This window comes from Plectropomus leopardus, chromosome 18, assembly GCF_008729295.1.
Source record: "Plectropomus leopardus isolate mb chromosome 18, YSFRI_Pleo_2.0, whole genome shotgun sequence".
NCBI lineage: Eukaryota > Metazoa > Chordata > Actinopteri > Perciformes > Serranidae > Plectropomus > Plectropomus leopardus.
Window position 1 is genome coordinate 16075082 of NC_056480.1, and position 19343 is coordinate 16094424.

General features: G+C 38.6%; 2 protein-coding genes across 4 annotated transcripts; both read right to left on the reverse strand.

Moving 5' to 3' along the window:
- Positions 1 to 285: 285 nt before the first annotated feature.
- On the reverse strand, positions 286 to 9919 carry tra2a (transformer 2 alpha homolog). 3 transcript variants are annotated; one of them, XM_042506528.1, is made up of 9 exons: positions 9782 to 9919; positions 7594 to 7727; positions 6616 to 6781; positions 4343 to 4396; positions 3151 to 3339; positions 1518 to 1633; positions 1142 to 1231; positions 986 to 1056; positions 286 to 846 (listed from the first exon to the last, which is right to left on the reverse strand). In XM_042506528.1, the coding sequence occupies exons 1-9, from the start codon at positions 9815 to 9817 to the stop codon at positions 836 to 838; spliced, it is 867 nt and encodes a 288-aa protein (XP_042362462.1). In that variant the 5' UTR covers positions 9818 to 9919; the 3' UTR covers positions 286 to 835. The 3 variants fall into 3 exon arrangements, with proteins under 3 accessions (XP_042362462.1, XP_042362461.1, XP_042362463.1); XM_042506527.1 differs by having other exon boundaries at positions 1136 to 1231; XM_042506529.1 differs by having other exon boundaries at positions 1136 to 1231; positions 7594 to 8410; positions 9782 to 9918.
- A 1053-nt stretch (positions 9920 to 10972) lies between these two features.
- ccdc126 (coiled-coil domain containing 126) lies at positions 10973 to 18480 on the reverse strand. The gene is made up of 3 exons (XM_042507163.1): positions 18146 to 18480; positions 14578 to 15271; positions 10973 to 12647 (listed from the first exon to the last, which is right to left on the reverse strand). Exons 2-3 carry the CDS (start codon positions 14813 to 14815, stop codon positions 12391 to 12393), a joined length of 495 nt encoding a protein of 164 aa, XP_042363097.1. The 5' UTR covers positions 14816 to 15271; positions 18146 to 18480; the 3' UTR covers positions 10973 to 12390.
- Positions 18481 to 19343: the final 863 nt, after the last annotated feature.

Consider the following 19343-nt stretch of genomic DNA (forward strand, 5'->3'; position numbering starts at 1 on the left):
AATTGTGGCTCCAGAACAACAGCTTTAAGATTCGAGTGAACATAAATTCATCATACACGTCTTGGCGCTGGTCTTATTCTGTGAAACTCTCCTAGCTGGTTTTCCCACCTCACCCACTCAACTTTAAGCATTAACTCCCACCTGTACGACCAAACTTCAATTTCATGCACATTAAAATCAGAAAAACACATTACAAACTTTGGAGTTTTCATATATTTGTATTTACGTACAAATAAACAACATATAAAAAATGTATTACATGACAATAAAACTCTCTGGGGAAACTCAAGCGATGACTTCCTTGACTAAAAAAAAAGAAAAGAAAAGAAAAAGAATGTGAACAGAGAACCAACCACTGATTGCTGGTGACGCTCATTTTACAACCTGATTTTCCTGTTACTTACCAGTTATTTAGTGCCAGGTAACATTAAAGTTAACCTGTGATCTTTACTGTAAAAACACTGAGTGGGTTGTTATATCTACTCAATACAGGGTGTAAAATTAATTGTCACCATTATGTAACAAAAAACAGCTTACTTCCCCCCCCCCCTTAAATCACCATTCACAGGAAAAACAGGTGTCATTGCTGCAGAACATAAAGAGGGGGGTTGCAAGTCTGAGAAGTTACAGTTTCAGTGTCCTCTGCCCACACTCTCCACGCTTGCATCAAAACATCTACAAATTAAGACAACTATTGCATGTAAACAAGAACTATCTCAAAATTAAGAGTTCTGTTGATATAGACATGCTAATTGAAAATGTTCCCCTCAGAAACACCTCGATGAATCGCACACCATCAGTTATTGGAGGGAAGCTGAACATTGAACGAAGAAACTTAGTATCGCCCTGCAAAGGGAAAAGACGACATTTATATCAGTCCAGGTTTAAGTGCATTCCTTATAAAAATCAATCTGCTTTCAAATATGATGAACGTACACAGATGTAAGGCAAGCTTTCTGTTGTATGCATTTCGCTTCATACTTACGTGGGCTGTAGGAGCGAGACCGTGAGCGAGACCTGTACCGACTGTAGTAGGGTGATGGAGAGCGCCGGCGACTGCACAGAGACAAAGAAAATGAATTTACTCCCACATATCGATGTTACACTGACTTTGTACTCATAAATTATGACGCACCTGTACCTATAGTCATACTCGTCACATCTGTCGTAGCGATCATAGCCACGGTCATAATATGAGTCTCTCCCCCTCCTGCTGCTTCCGCCACCATTGCTGTTGAAATAAGAAAACGCGTCTTAGCATTTGAGAGACAGCACAGCATCTCAAAACTGAGAGAATTGTTGCAAACCATGAATGTGTTTGAGGAAAGGATGCAAAATTAGATACAAAAGTGAAAAGAGTGACATCAGAACATTACAGTGTCACAGCTCTTTTAATTTTACTCTTGATGGCTCAAACGTGCACCGATGCTTCTCAGGGACTTGAAGCTTGCAGTGAACATTCACACATGAGGTAAAGTAAACGGATATGCAAGAATTGACAATAATGTTGAGCTCACTGAGTTGGTCGGCCCATGTAGATTCCTGGTGTAGGGGTGTGAGCACGTTTAGTGATGGAATAATCCACTCTGATGCGCCTCCCGTCCAGCTCCATGCCATTGGCTCGCTCCATTGCCTGGGGAGAAGACAAATCTTATCAGACTATTGTAAGCTTTTTGGTACAAATCATTTATTTCACAAAGGCCCTCCTACATTACACACTGTAACCTCCTTGCTGTGACACGCATGACTGCATGGAGAGGGAATTTTTGGCAAGGCAGACACCTAGTGGCGTACTAATGTAATCACAACTACATAAAAAAACTGAGGCTTTATCTGAAGTGGAGGACCTTTGAACCTGCATGTACTGATACTGTGAAAACAAAGTGCAAAACATTACGAAGTTGACCATATACAGATGTAGAATTTAGTTTTTTTTAGTGAATTGATTTAAAAGTGACAAAGAGCAATAATCAAAACTAGAAATAGACTTAGCAGACGCAAAAAATCATTTTAAAATCAATAAATTGTGTCAAATTGTTGATTTTTTTTGGGTAAGTAGCCCCGTAATAAGTGTGATAATGTCGAGTGAGCAGGTCATTGTAGTGAAATAAACACCTTCAAGGATGATTCAAGGTCTGCTTCACCCTGTCGAGGTTCATCTCACAAAAATGACCTGTACACTATCCCTAACATATTACTTAATCATCAGTCAGTACTCTTCACTCCATGTTCACAGATCCAACAGCCATGACGCTTTTCATTTAAGTAATCAAAATCAGGGAGCATTTTAAACTTTTAAAGGGGAACTATTACGCTTTTAAATATTTTGTGTCTTAAATTTATTGTTACAATAGAGGATGTTCATGTTAAGAGTGGCCGAAGTTTGAAATAATGAGATAAATCTAAGTGATCCTGTGAGCAAAAACCTCAGGTCTCCTGCGTTTTTGAATACTCCGTTTCAAACAGTTTCTTCCACTCTGGCTACAGTTCGACATAAAGTGCCAGATTTCTTTACATGGTCATCTGTTCCAGGCATGCTGCTGCAATTGTTTACATTATGTAGCATATACTGCTGACACTGTGAATTCCTCCCCAATTTGGATCAAATTCCTGCTGGAACGTGTACGGTTGTGTTTAAATATTAATAATAATAATAATAATACAATTTATTTATAAATGCCTTTCTCAACACTCAAGGACACTTTAGAAAGATAAAATGCTTTCATTAGTGATTTTTTACAGCAGAAAGATCTGCTATTCACTGTTACAGTTTTTCCTCAGCTGCAATGCAGTGCAGAGATACCAAGACGCGAAAGACCTGAAAAAACGCAGAGAAATCAGCGCAAATTGGACATTTTCAGGAGATGGTGCTTAAAGCGACAGGTGCTACACAGCGTGTATCATACAGAATAAATACAGGTGCTCCAGCACAGACAGTGTGAGGAAAATTAAGTGCTTTTTAACCATTAAACATAGTAGAAACCTTTAATGTAAGTGTGAACCTGAAAATGAGCATAATAGGCCCCCTTTAAACAGCACATGAATGCAATTAACCCTTTTACAAGGCAGAGAGCTAATGAGTCCCTAGGACAAGGACTGAAACTCATTATGCATCTAAGCAATAAATAAAACCACAAACATTTCCCTTACCTCTTTGGAATCTTCAAGTCTCTCAAAGTAAACAAAGGCAAAGCCACGTGAGCGACCTGTGCGCTGGTCGTACACCACATTGACCCCCGCCAAAGGACCGTAGCGCGAAAACACCTCCCTCAGGTCACGCTCTGTGGTGTACAGGCTCAAGCCAAACACCCCCAAACATGTGCTGGGGTCAGGGTTCGCCTGGAAGTTGCAACATAAGGGTTAGAGTTGATGGTGTGGTTTACCGCATTCACCCGTCTCACGATTTGCGAACACAATCCATATACTGGTAAACAAAACATGCTTCTTCATAAAAACAGCAGCATTTTACTTGTTAAATGCACTGGGCACACACAATTTAGAGGTATATTTTTGCAAAAATGTAAGCACAGAAAATACCAAGAGATTATGGATTAATTCATTTATTTAGATCTTTAAAAAAGCCTTCTCATTTGAATATTGGCAGCTTCAGATTGTTTTTTTTTCCACTGTTTATGGGGGTGATACTAGTGCGACTACATTGGATACCTTTACTTACATTATTACTTCTGACTTACAACTAAGGCAGTTATAAGGTTATTATTAAAAAGTAAGAATACATGAACATTTTTAAAATGGAGTTCCAAACTTTTTCCCTCCAAGCATCTCCAGCTGTACCACACCAACAGTAAATGCTCAGTGGGTAAACTGTGACAGCTTTAATAACCCCTTAAACAGCTTTCAAAAGGATGCCCCTGGGAGAATTATACGTGTCCAAAACCATTTCATTTGCCTCCTGCTTGCTTTGAAAATCTCACTTAATTCCTGCTTTTCATTATCACATGGACCTCTTAAAGCAGCAGTGCTGCAAGAAGAGCATAGTTTTACATAATGCTACCTGGCTGCCCTGATGTATTACTTAACATCAATGTTTTCCAAACTCTTGTCATGATAAAACCCGTACAGAACATTAAAACTGAAAAACACATGAAAACATAACACACACACTATCTGAAAATCATCCACATATTAAATTCATGCAATAAAATGAGCAGACAGTGATTTAAATACTGATGAACCCAAAGAATCAAAGATTTATTTGCTCTTCACTACTTTATGTTTATCTCTTTATCCGTCATCCAGGGCTAAACTGAGAGCAGCAACTCTGACCTACACACAAACATTACATTGCTCTTTCCTAAAATATGTCCAAAGGTCCACATACCCTAACATCAGCATCTCCGCCATGACTGTATGCTTCTTTTGTGTAGTCATTGCTCTGTTGATATAATGAAAGGAATGGAGGGTTAATAAAAGGGGTTATTAAAGGTGTGGTTTCCCACAGCATTAACCACAATCATCAAAAAAATACACTTCCAAACAAATAAAAGAAAAATAAAATTCATTTGCTCATTCTTTTGAACTATCCTACATGTAACTTAAAGGAATACTTTACCCACAGAATGACTACTTCCATATCCAATTGTCAGTGTTACCCTGCATTTGTTAAGAGCAAACTGTTTTTCTAGCATGCCTCCACAGTGAACTAAGAATCCAAAAATCTGTACATAATGTTACATTTTTTTTCAGCAAAGTAGGACGTCAACATCTGTTGACAAACTCACACAAACTGTGCAGTAACATCCAGTCATATGCTCACTCAGTAGCTCACAAACACAAAGCGTTGCCTTGCCTCAGCCGTTCCTGACCAAGACTCCAAGTGAAACTCATCCATGCTTTCACTTTTAATCTGTTCAGGAAGGGCTGCAGGTAATGCACCATGCTTGCTTTTGATTACACAAATGAGACTTGGATTTTACTGCACAAGTTGTGTGAGAATTTGTAAAACCAGATGTTTTGATATAGTTTTGTTGTTGTTAAACATGGCCCGTTTACTTCAATTATCATCTTTAGCCACTGTTACACTGCCTGTTCAAGACAGAAATATCACGCCGTTATGCTGTTCTGTATATAACTTGCTGAAAGGGGAAACAGAGTTGTCTTGCCCCTAAGCAGGGAATGGAGGTAGTAACAGCCTCGAAATAAGGTCTGACTGTGTCTGTGGGTGGGGAGGTGTGTCGTTTTGATTACATACTATGTTGAAAAGCAGCCGTTAGCAGTTAGCCACTAAGTCAAAGAAGAAGAACGGCGGTCGTAAATGTCTGCAAACTGGGAAAACAATGAGGTCCGGGAGCTGCATATCCTCCAAGCAGAGGACGAGATCAGCCGCCATCAGGGTTGGAAATTAGCACCAGCCACCAGCCAAATGCTGGTAAAATATGCAAGCGGCTGCTAGATTTGCTTCACTCACTAGCCAAAAGATAATGGTTATCTACTGAGTGGTGGGTAAATTTTGGAGTCCACCAGCCAAAGTGGCAGCTGGTCAAAAAAAAAAGACCAACCCTGGCCAGCATGTAACAGAGAAGGTTAAGGATTGTGACTGACACGTTACGCCTTTGTTAATGTATTGAAAGCGTAACTCCTCACGCATTTCTGATTGCTATTAACGCTAGCTAAGCGCTGAACTGGAAGTCAGTTGCTCCACCAGTGGACGTTTCCCGCTCGGGCACACTCAGCTGCTGAATGGCTCTAGTGTGCATGCCGTATGGGCCCGGTAATGCAGAAGACCTGGTCACTTTAATACCTTGGAAATATAGCGTTATTGACTTAATGCGCTACTGAGCAACTCTCATAGGAATGAACAGGGCAACGCCTCCATGCTATATCCACATATTCTTGATACATCCACAGGCCTATGCTGTTGTGTAACATGTTTTGCCCTTGGGCCTGTCACACCAATCAAGACTCTTTTGAATAAGAACAGACTTTTAAGCGGCTGTATAATGCAATCTTTGTGAATAATGGCTAATGTTTGCCATTTTTGGGTTCTTCTTTCACCGAGCGCATGTAAGAAAAAAAATTGCAAAATTTAAGGCAACACAGCACAAATAACTGATACATACATGTCATTTTGTGGATGATGTATCGCATTGAATCTTATAATCTTGGTAAATACGTTTAATAGTTGAACCTGAATCCATGTAAAAAACAGTTTAAACACATTTACTTGCTATAGCCACTGTGATTTATCAAAATAAAAAGGAAAACGTACCGAAGCAATAAGCTACTAAAAACCATGGCTTTGAGGATTTTAGCCTGGAGATTGTGAATAATCTAACAGCTTTAAATCCAAGTTGTACTTTTGTGAAATTCACTCAAATATTTTTTGACTTGTGGGCACTTCAGAGTCTCTATTCCAAACCATTCTGACCATGACTAATTTTATATTCATTCTATTAAGTAACAAGTCATACAGTATGAGCTCATGCCATCACTAATAATGGGTTAAGATGTGCAATAAACCAGTGTTCCAAAAAATCTCTATAAAACGTCAGTACTAACACCTTATAAATGTGTGTGAGCACACTAAAGTGTCCTCTGGTTATTTTTTTATGGCCTACTACACTTTGCCCTATCTCCAGATCTCATCACACTCACCCTGCTGCCAGCGTGACGGCGTCGGTTCGACATAGGGGAAGTGCTCTGGCTCCTTTTACGGCGGTACTCAGGACTGTAGGAACGAGAGCGGGACTTCCTTCGACGAGAATAGGACCGAGAGCGTGAGCGGCTATAGCGGCGGTTAGAGTGCCGCCTAGAACGAGACCTGAAAAGGATGGCACAGAGGAGGAGTGGCATTAAATTTAATGGCACACAACAGACAACAATATTAAGGATGTTAATCATAGACAGAAAACAGAAGCAAAAGAAAGCGTCAAAGCACCCTGTGAGTGAGTGACATATTTCAGCCTCTTATGAGGACTTTTTTCTTTGTAGTTAGGGATGTCCCAATCGGATGCCCCTCATATAGGCCTTTTTTTTTTTTTTTTAATTAATTGGGATCAGTTGCTTTACGCATACGATTCTTTGTTTACAGATACTCAGGTGTTATTGTAATGCTGCCACTCCAATAAAAACAGATTGATTTTTTTTCATGTTAAACTCAAGCTGCTACACAACTTTAAGAGGAATTTAAATTTTTGTTGTTCATTTTAGTGAACTAGTTTTACTATAAACATATTTTATGTTGTTTAAATCAAATAAATAAATTCTGTACGAAGTGGAATTGTGATAGGAGCCATATAACAAGATTTTTAGTTTGTTTATTTTTGTACAGAAAATAAAAACCTTAGGAAGCTATTTAGATTCAGACATTTTTTTCTTGCATTGCAAGTTGCAATTACACTTTCAAGCAAATAAACTTGATTGTTTTAAATAACTTTGAAGTGCTTGAAGTGTGCATTGTGCAGCTGTATTATCCAGGTAAATACAAATATTGAATCAGGACTCAGTATCAACAGACTCTCGATATCACATGACTTGGATTGGGATATGGGGCAAAAGATATTTTGATCGGGGCATCCCTAATTGTAGTACAATGTGATCTGTATCACAAATCATACAATGACGACAACATACCTAGATTTTGACCGAGAGCGGGATCTTGACTCAGAGCGCTTGGAGGCCCGGGCTGGGCTCGGGGAGCCGGACCTGCTCTCCGACTTTACCCGAGCTGGACTCCCGCGATCCGATTTAGATGGGGAGCGTGACCCCTGTTGCCACAGCAGCATGTTAACAACTTTTCCATGGACAAATACATGTATTTACACAGAAAAACTATCAGGCACAGTAGTGAGATGTGGTAGAGTATGTTGAACACATACAGTACACTGATCTAAAATGTACAGCTTATGTGCTGTGGAGGAAAGGGTTAGTAATCTTAAAATTCTAATAAATAAATCTTTGGTTTACAATATGGCCTATTATTAACCTTATCAATCAAATATAACATGACAGGTCTATTTCCATGTCCACCTAGGCCATCAAGGGAAAAGTAAGACATGCATTTTCATGTTACATAATGAGAGCATGATAAAGAAAAGACATTTGTGACACAAACAGTATATTTACTTAACCTAGGGACACATTCATTCTTCCAGTTTCTTTACACGCTACTCCCTTTTCTCAGGATTTCTATCCTTCTTCATTCTTCTTTTTTCAGTTTTCTCATTTTCTGATTCCAGGTCTGTTTTCCTCTCTTCACCCAAACTGACACCAGTTTCATTTTAGCCATTACACTGCAAGCGCGTCTATCTGACACCATTCTTCCGTCACATTTCCTCCCTTTCCACTTCTATGTTCTGCTCTGTACATGTTTTCATTAGCCTTCTTTTATCTTGAAAATTTTCTTCATCATTCTTGGATAAAACTCTTCAAATCCTTCACGATCAATAACCTTAATGAAAAAAGAACATTCAATAAAATTAAGGTCATAGGTTTGAGAAATGGAGAATATTTTTAAAGAAATGAAAAGGAACACTGAATGCAGTACAATTACATTGTTGCTACATTAAGTTTGAATATTCTAGAAATTATGCAAATGAGCAAAGTTACAACAATTGAAGCTACATAGTTACAAATAAAGAGCTTAGATAACTGTTGTAGCAATGTTTCAATTTGATAAGTAAGAGCGTGAAAGCAGGGAAGGAAGAGATGCTTAGGACTTAAGTTACCTCTGATATACAGTACTGTGCAAAAGTCTTAGGTCAAAATAGATTTTTTGTTTTAGCAATGCTGTAATGACGATATATATATATATATAAATTTGTTTCTCAGTCTCTTTATTAAGATACAAAGAATACAGAGACATGTACAATGCATGAAAACGCCAAATAAATCTGACCGAAATGGCTTCTTCACACTGGAAGTCAATATTTAGAGTGACAAACAGAATTGTGCAAGCATAACAAAAGGTAGCTCAAACAATTGATATTGAGCTACGGATAATGCAACCTAGTAAACTAGAAGACTAGTATTGTAAATCCCATGTTGTCTGGCCAAGAGAGGTCAAGACATGAAAAGTGGAAAAGGGAGGTAACACTAAATGCTTGCAATTTGAGCCTGTTTAAATTGTTTTAGTCTTTATTTGCGTTTCAATACTGTATACATATTTCCTGTATGTCCTGGTTCTGTCTTAGTAAAGAGACTACTGAGAAATAAATATATATGATCATTACAACCTTGCTCAGACAAAGTTTAAGGTGGCTTGAGACTGTTGCACAGTACTGTAACTGAATACTAGATCAGGGAAAACAAATACTCAGGTTGCCAAAGTGCAATACTGGCTGCAGCAGTGATGTCTGCACAAAAGGACGATATACATACGTCCTAGATAGCGCGTCTTTAATTTAATAAACAAAAGACTCGGGTGAAACTAAACTAACTGTCAACCCTATAATAGGGGAACATTTCAAATAATAGTGTTTAACCATGGTGATTCTTAAGCTAACGATAACTAGCATGCCAGCTACCGTCGGAGGAGTCTGGTTAGAGCAGTCTCGATAGCAGAGTGGGCGACATCCACGAAAAAACACACTAACGTTACTTTCGAGAACATTGAATGCAAAACACTTCTCTGTCTCTCGGGTAACGTTAGCCAACAAAGCATGTAACGCCAACGGTGAGCTATTAATTTAACGTTAGCTCAAAGTTAGCTGTGACATTAGCTACATTAGTGGTCAATTCGCCTACAGTGCAATCGACAGCCACACGGAAGAAAAAAAGGAAGAAAGACAGATTATCGATATCATTCAATGTAACTACTTACCCGTCCTCCATAATTTCCATCCTCAATATCACTCATTGCTCAGTATAGCTATTACAACCGTGTATTTTGGCGGAAATAAACTGCACTGAGGTTTTTTCGCAGTGTCTTATTCTACCCCGGTTATCAGCTAGAAGATGGCGCGCGTGAGGTAGGTGGTATGTTTATGTACTGCAGAATCTTACGTCACGTCCCGTCTCGTCTCCCACGCGCCCCTCGTGAAAAGTTGGAGGTCTTGAACATCTCATAGCACAGGGATAGTAAACTAGATAGTTTTTTGGGGACCACTTTTGCAAAATGATAGGAGGCCAGGGGGCGGTCGCAGCAGCCCCATACACGTTTCTAGGATTTTAGAATGTTTGTAGGATTTTAAGACATTTCTAAGATTGTAGGACGTTTCTATGATTTTAGGATTTCTATGACATAAGGACATTTCTATGATTTTTTTATGTTTCTGGGATTTTAGGACGTTTCTATAATTTCTTGGGTAGTGATTTGGCCATGGCCAACCCCCTCTCTGTAAATTATAATGTGCAGTCCCCTGAGTTTGATTGGCTCTGCCTTGGTAGATTTGTGTTGTTTTGATAACATACTGTCAGGTAAATTTCTTGTATGTTTTACTCAATTCCTGTTCATTTTTGGGTCATTTCTTCTTTGGTAGCTTGTTGCCTTCATCCCATGTTTTTTAAAAGAAATCAAGTCAATTTGCTCAGGTTTCAGAGGGTTAACAGAATTGACAAGCCCTTTCCTTTGTAGTTTTGGCTCACATTTTTTTTGTCATGATAATCCTTACTTTCTTTATGTTATTTCCTTGTGTTACTAAATAACCTTAATTTATCAGAAAACATCCGGTTTCATGTTGCTTCTCTTCTGCTTCACGAGCTGGGTTGTAACACTTAGCTTAATCTGTAAGAGTGCATCATAATTATACGATGTTCATTTCTTTGATATGTAAAGTCCTTATCTGCAGCGTAACTACAGTTATTTTACTTGACAGCTGTCATGTAAATGTAATGGAGTAGGAGTAGGAGTAGGAAATAGCATACAAAAGGAAACCCTCAAAATTGTACTACTTTACTACAGTGCTTGTGCAGATGTTACTTGCTGTTAGGGCACATTATTGGTTGTCTTGTGAGACAACCAATCACATTTTCCAATCACACACACATACACACATAGATTTAAAGAAGAGGATTTTTTTTTTCCCATAAGGTGAATTTATTAGTAAAGCTATCCTCACAGCAGCTGACTCAGTCACCATGTTTCCTACTTAAACAATATGGAGCAAAGTACATTTATGGCATTACTCAATGCAGACACAGTCAAACCAGAATGATCATTCAGTCTAGAGGACGTCTCATATATTTAAGTCGGTAATGTAAAAGCAACATTATGAACCTTTTTCTTCTTCATAATGTCACCCACACAGACTTTGGCTCATACAATCCCCATGTAGTATTGATGAAAGTATTGCCCATGTTTCTTGCCGCACAAAGTCATCATGTTAATGAGCATCATGATGTGCAAATTGAAGATCTTCTTCCCCTGGACAGGCACCACAGTATCTCAGTATTATGGAAATCACACTTGGGCCCAGCAGAAAGGCTGGAAGAATGGATATTCCAGAGCCTGACGTCCACCCTCCTAAAATATCCCTTAAGTCAAAGTTGGATGAGCCCGGTATTTTTAGAAAATCTCTATAGAGTCACAGTGCAACTTGAACCCTGAACATGTGTAAGCAGCAGGTCAGCCATCTTAACAGCACGAAAGGGCTTGAGACTGATTACACAGTACATTCAATCTGCTACACACGTAAATTAAAACATTTCTCAACACTGGGCAAGGAAACCATTGGATTTAAACTGAGACGCACACACGCTCATGTTTACAGTGGCAACTGGGCATCATCCCATCAAATTCTGCATAAACCTCAAACTGTCTTGCAGCAATTGTAAAAAAAAAAAACCCAATTATACCACCTGTAGATGAAGTGCAAATAACATTCTTTGGATTATCTCTTACAGGCGACTATATGCTTTATTCTTAAAACTATGTGTAAGATAAAAGTAGAATCATCTTCCTACAGTAATTAGCAACTGCGCCAGCTAAAAACAGCTATTCCTAACTATCTTGTGTGTACTGTTTAGATCAGCATTTTGATATATTGAAGCAGTATTGTAAAATAGCTTATAATATTGACAGGGGAACTTTTCAAGCCATTTTTATGATGAAGCGTATGTGAATCTGTTCAGTTCAAAGAGTATTTATAGCTCTCTGCATTTGCTTCAACAGTCATAAAATTCAAATGAAGCTTTATAAAAACAAAATGCTAAAATCTAAGCCAAATAAAATCAACAATGAAAATATAAAAAAATGTGCTGGATAGTCTTGATAAAAAAATAAATAAATATCAGCATATGACAGGACAGAGCATAAAGAAGTTCTTCTTTCTGAGTTAGCTGAAATTTCTGAGAAGCATCCCATATTTGAAGTTTCTGGATGTCCATGTGTCTCCCTATTGCTTTTCATTTGTCTGATGTTATTACATCAGTGGTAAATGCTAGAAAAGTGTGATGTGCTGAAAAGAAGAAAGAAAAAAATCAATATATCTATCAAGCGTATGCTCCTTGATGTGGCCGAAGCCTTTTACGGGTGTGGGGGTGAAGGTGTGACGTCCCTTGGTGGATGCCAGTTGTCTCGTGCTTTAAGGATTTCTGTAGGGCAGCAGAAGCAGAGGCAGGGACGCCCCCTGCTGTGTGGGAGGTGTTAGTGGAAGAGGCATTGACCACCACCTCGATTTTCCCCTCCAGTTTGACCAGCCGCGTCAGAATGTCGTCCAGTAGCACAGCAATAGTCCTCTTCAGATCAGCTGTTTGTGCATGTGACAGGGGAGAAGAGAGAAGAGAGCAGGAGGAAAAAACAAACACAAGGAAGAAATATAATCAGTGCTCAGGCATACTTTATCAAAACTATGAAAAGATAACCATGAACGATATACTAATTTTTTCTTATTTTTGTTGGTATCCATAATTTGTTCTACGTTTGTTAGTACCCATTGATTTCTGGGATTCACCAATGTTTTTCAATTTTTTTTCTCTTCTCTTAGACAAGATAAAATGTTACAACTGGTTGAGACCACATTTACCAAGATAAGAGAAAAACATGCCATTTTCACAGGCCACAAATTGTAGCCCAGCGCAAGAAAAATACATTTTACATTTAACACATTTTATATTTAAAATTAAAAAATGCATGAATATCATAAAACCAAATTTAGATTATATTTTAGAGTAATTATAATGACTGGAATTATTAAATGTAAAGGATAAATAAGTATACTATACTTGAACCATTGATCCCAATTACTGTAATTTCAGTTACTGTGTGTCTCTCTGCTGAACAGTGCTGGAATGTCACTAAATACATTTACTCAAATCTTGTACAGATCTGAGAAACTTTATCTTTATTCTATTTTAATCTCAAGCCACTTCACAGGTACTTATCGTACTTTTTACTAATTTTATTTGATAGCGAGTTTAGAATATTGTTTTGCACACAAACCACATAAAAATATACTAGTGCAGCTAAAACAATTAGTTGATTAATTAGAAAATTAACTGGCAACTTTTTTTTATAATCATGCAAGTCAATAAACATGTCATAGTTCCAGCTTCTTATATATATGTATGAGGACTTGCTGCTCTTCCTTTTAATTACTCTGATTTATTAAAAGTGATTTAAACTTTTCTGCATGAGTGCTTTTACTATTAATATTTTATTACATTTCCCTGAAATCACATTTACTTCCCATTTATTTAACAGTGGGCCCGTGTCAGTTTTACTACTGCACAAGTTCTTCTTGCAACCTTACTTGGTGTCATCTCTTCATGTGCCAGAGTCTTTGCACATGGCGTTACACACCTGCCCTTATATAGTGTTTTGGCTGTGTTACCTACGCTAATACATTACTTTTGATCAAGTGGGATTCAGCATTGAGCTCACCTGGTTAAGAGCAGTTTGGATGGTCAAAAAAAGTTTTTGGATCGAGAGTTGACTTCTCTTATATTTTCTCTTACCAGAAAATTAAGATAAAATGTAAGAGAAATTGAAGAGAATGTTGCTGCATGAGGCCAAATGTTCATTAAAGGTGCATTCACACCAGAGCTGCTTGGTCCACTTTAACGGGACTAGAGTTTGTTTCCTCGGATAGTCCGCTTCGTTTGGCCAGGTGTGAAAGCTCAACCAAACTCTGGTCCGCCTGAAAATGTGGGTATCGGTTTGCTTGCAAGTCGGAAATGCAAACAGACTATCCAGTGAACCAAAGAGCGGAAGTGACATAGAGCACAGTGCATTTTGGGTAGACAACAATTAGGTAACAATTAGGTTTGAACACCAAAGTCAAAAAACAAACACCCCAAGACAGCATAAATTTGGTGCTGCTTCACTGTTTTTCTGGTGAACAAGCTGGCTGAAGGGGATGGATTTCCTTTTCGATCCTGGCCAATCGATGAGCCAGGTTTTCTTCTTCCTAATGCTTTTTTTTTATTACTGGTCAGTGCTCGTTTCGGGTAATACCGCTCCAAACGAGCAGCTGTTGGAACTGCGTGATGTTGTCCAGGTGGTTTGGTCCGCTTTAAATAGTGCAGTGTGAAAGTAAACCAAACCAAATAAAGGTGTGAAGTTTTTCGGCATTCCCTGCCCAATCAAACCGAGTGCCCCGGACTATCCTGGTGTGAAAGTGCCCTACAGAGTAAGCAAGTCATTTAATGTAGTAGTAACCATACACATTCTTGACTTACCATAACCAGCCATGGAGGTCCCCTGCGGCCCACCTGGTGAGTTCTGGTTCTCCTCTGTCAGCACCTTGACATATCGCCGGCTGAGCTCCAGGATCTGTTCACGAAGCTCGGCGCTGCTCTGATGGCGAGGTTGCTGCACAGTGTAGCGCAGCAGCATAAGTCCCCACGCCAGGCCGAATACCAGCAGCAGCACACTCAGCTTCTGGGACATGTTCCTCCGCAGGAGTGCACCCAGCATGGTACTGGGATGGCAAAGGGAGCTGCAGAGGCCCGGTCTGAGGCCGAAGGTCTTCTTTTGGATATACCGATAAATTGATAAATCTAGATATAATAAGAAGTTTCTTGCTGTCTGTTTCCACAGAGAGGTCAGAGGTCAAAGCAAAGCATTCCTAGAGTTGGTATGGATTCAGCGCCTTGCTCAAGTAAACTCCTGCAGGATAAGTGCTTGCATTATACTCATACGGCCGAAGATGTCTCTCTAACTGCTAAAGGCATCCTGCCCCTTCTTAGAGGAGATGAGAAAGTATTGAGCAACAGTCGAGGCCAGGAAGTGGAACCAGAAGGAAGCTGACGCCCACACACACCAGCAGTCAGGGGTTTTTGGAAAGGTGTTTTGGTTGCAGGACGTCTAACACTAAATCATGAATGCAGACTGGGCATTCAGGCAGGGGGTCCTCAATCATGGTTCACAATGCTAAAAAAAGTATACAAAGACAGAAAAGAGAAGAGAAGAACAGAGAGACATTTGTTAATACCAGCTTTTAGAGATTATTTTTGTATGATGCTTACATTTCTATGGTGTGATGCTGCAATATAATTAATTAGGAAGAGAAACTAATTCTACTGTAGCCCACAAGCCACTTAAAGGGTCATTTCTACAGCTCCTTCAGAGCCCTGTGGAGCATTGTCGGTTTTATTCATAATGACTGTGCGGATTTCTGGGTGGATAAATGCACTAAGATTTTCCACACACAAACATTGCTGCATGTGCTGGAAAAGGCACAAAATCCACCTCATCATTATTGGCAAGGAGCTGGTGGCTACATCAAAGTGGCTTCCTAGACTCTTTAGCTATTATTAAAGACAGATTTCTTTGCTGCTTTGGGTCAGGGTGCACAATAGCCCACTCACCAACAAACAGTTTTTGACCCTCTTATCCTAGAAACCTGATTAGCAGTTTAGATTTCATGGGACCCATTTCGCAGCCCCAGAAATGAGACACAGAAACACACAGAGGCATAGAGGGCATTCTTTCCCTAATCCCACCTCCACAATGGTCATTTGACCGACAAATAGCCTGTGAGCATACGGTGCACATGCAGGGTAAATTAGGAGATCATTTCTCCGTTTTTGCAACTTTTGTCACCGAGTTCATTCTCCGCTCTCTCTCTCTCGGGTGTGGGTGTGTCACTTCCTATTGAGGTCAGAGCGGGGACAGTGACAGAGGGAATAAATTATGAAAAGAAAGGTAACAGAATCCGTTTAGCGATGCTTCACAGTCTCTATCCACACACACACATACACACACATGTCCTTCCTACGACCTGGACTCTACTGAGTATCAGCAAGCCAAGAGCTAGAGAAGAAAAAGAAAGCAAAAGGTAAAGACTTGATGAAGATAACAGCTGAAACTGTACAGGATGCAAAATGCACTGACAAACATGCACCCGCCAATGCCAGAGATGACGAGAAAGCTTTGCCTCCCACTTTGGGTAACTTTTAGTTTTACTGCAAAAACAGCCCTACTTAAAATAAGCCAAATATTCCTAATATAATGAAATTGTCTTGAATTGAGAAAAAAAAAATCTGTCGATGGGGTAAACAAATTTGCTTGGCTAGACCTCTTAAAACTTAATTTATCTAAATCTTAATCTTAAAATTTCTAGACAGTGAAAAATCGGAATGTTCCGTAAAACTAGACAAAAATGCCAAAATTCAAGCAAGTTGTGCTCATTACAAGCAGTGAAAACTCAGCTGTTTAAGATAGACGCGCTTAAAACATGTATTTTGGTTTCTTGATTGTGCTGACTTTAAGAATTTATATTTTAATTCAAGATTAATATTAGGTAAAAAGCTTACAATAAGACTAGATCAATTAAACAACCCTTCATGCTCACATTCAAACTTATTAATTTAGAGTTTACCTAAGGTGCATATCTTTAGACTGTGGGAGAATGCTGGGGAAAACCCACGCTGACATGTGAAAATAGATTAACAAACTTAAATTTATGTCATTTCTTAAGATTCTTAAATTAAGATGTTCTGCAAAGGGTCTCACTCTTAAAATAAGGAAAACAATCTTATTCCTCTTCTGGGATATTACACAAATCAGTGCTGTAGCTTTTTACCTGTTAATTCGAGCACAATATTGGCTGGAAAATCTTAATAAGACAAAAATAGATATATTTTCTTAAAATTAGATTGATTTTCTATGCAAACATGCTTGACAAGATTATTTTTCCTTTTAGACAAAAAATCAAGACTCATTTCCCAGAAGGCTTTTGTTTTTTACTTCCTTGGAAAATGTTTTAGCATCACATCGGAACGTGAATCTATTCTTATCCTATTTCATAATAAAATAATTTAAGTCAAACTAACTTTATTTACAAGGTCAATTTGAACCATTAAACAAATTGCTGCGTATTTAAAAACAATGCCTCATACACAGGGACCTCAATACACGATCAAGTTTAATATTTCAGACTGTAGTTTTAACTTCCCGTGGAAGGCCCCATGTTGACAGACAACAATTTCAGCCCCAGGACATGTAACTTCCATATGTCAGGTAACATCCATTTTGCTTAATCATAGGGTTGACACTTGAACCCAGAGGGTTTTGGTATTCAGACAGCAATTTCTTTACTGTCCTGTCAGGCTATTCACCATGCCTGATCATTGTTCCATGGAAAGACACACTATTTAGACCACAGCTATAGACAATGATCGTCCTACTTCTTTAGAGGACTGTTTAGTTATAGTGTACATCGTGGGGTGTTTGACAATGATAAGGCACACAGTGTCAATCCAAATACCTAATCTAGAAGTTAAATATTCACCACATCAGCTGTCACATGAGTTAACAGCCGGCAGGCTTTGCAACGGGCTGCCCTGCAGAGTAAACTAAAGTGGCCCTAACGTCAGGGTGGAGGAGATTTAAGATATGACTGCATAGATATAATGTGCGTGATATGACACTGCTACTTGAACTTAACACACGCAGATTTCAAACCACAGACCGACAACTTGGCAGACATGACTTGCTAAATAATTATACAACGTGGAGTTAGGACATATTCATAAAATGTAAACAAACCGCACTCAGTCGACCAGAAATTACAAATGAAAGAAGCACTATTTTTGGATACTTTAGTTTGTAGACTTTTTTCCACCGGAAATAGATATTGAAATAACTGTTAGCAGCCGCTCACGCTCAGTTCCAACTCCATTGACTTGACCATTGATTTCATGTTGACGTTAGCTCGACACGATAGGTCGTAAAGCTAAAACTTCACCGTCAACAAAAAGGATAAATTTTATCGGCAAATTACATCAAAAACAAATAATTTACCCAAGTATGTTGTCCAAGAAGCTACCTCGAGACTGAAGCAGAAATGTACAGGCTCCAGAGGAGCAGAGGCGAGCTCCAGCTGCTACCTCTGGCTGACACTGAATGATGCTTGTTGTTTGGCAACCTCGGGGTGTCGTTGCTGTCGCTGGGGGAAATATCTCGAGCAGCCCGCTGTCTCCGTTAATAAGGCTAACTTCCGAGCTTCATGTTGAGGTGTTTGTTCACTCTGACAGTCATTTCGACCTCTTCCTCCACGGTCTCGAAAACAATGAGGTCCTGGCTCGCCAAAGTCGGTAGCTAGAATTCTAAGCATGCAACTGTGCGGACTGTCATGGTTCCCCTGAACGTCTGCTGTGTGCGTCATTGCTAAAGCATTATGGGAAATGTATTCATACGATACTGGGCTTTATACAGAGACTATCCCCGATTTCTCTGTGCTCATGTAAACACGATATCCCGAATATGATCATAACTGGGATAAGCGTCATAAGCTACTCAGATTCTTCATGTTCATGTAACATGGTTTATACACATTTTTACCAATAAATTCCCATAACTTTTCCATTGCAACTTTTCAAGACCATAAATTGTCTTAAACAACTATTGATACTTATTGTAATTAAAAAAAAAAAAATCATTACTATAAAAAATGTATTGTTATTTATTTCTTATTATTATTTATTTTCTTATTTCTTATTATTATTATATTAAAAATATTTTTAAAAGATTATAAGTATCTAAAAAGAAACGTTCAGAACACATTAGGACTGAATATTTAAATATGTCTAAGGGATTGTAAGTTATATACAGTATGAGAGGGAGCGGGTGGTGCAAAAAAGGGAGGCATGTCAAATAACTTTTCAAGTATGGTGGAACTGAAGTTTTTATTTTGGCTTTAGGGGATGGCCATACAACTTTAAATGTGCATTTTGTAGGCCTTTTGGGGTTTTTTTTTTAACTGTCGATAAAGGCATGCTTGCTTTATTAAAAAAAAAAAAAAAAAGGGCCATTTTTTTCCCTTCAAAAAATGTTGGCGATTTTCAAAGAAAAATTTTTGGTGATTTCTTTTTTTTTTCTTTTTTTGAAAGAAGGAATGAAAGAAAAGTAAGAAGTAGCCTAATGACAGTATGGTAGAAATATTACAACACTTATTTTTTTCATTGTGTACCATACTCTGGACTGATTTTCAGTTGGATCT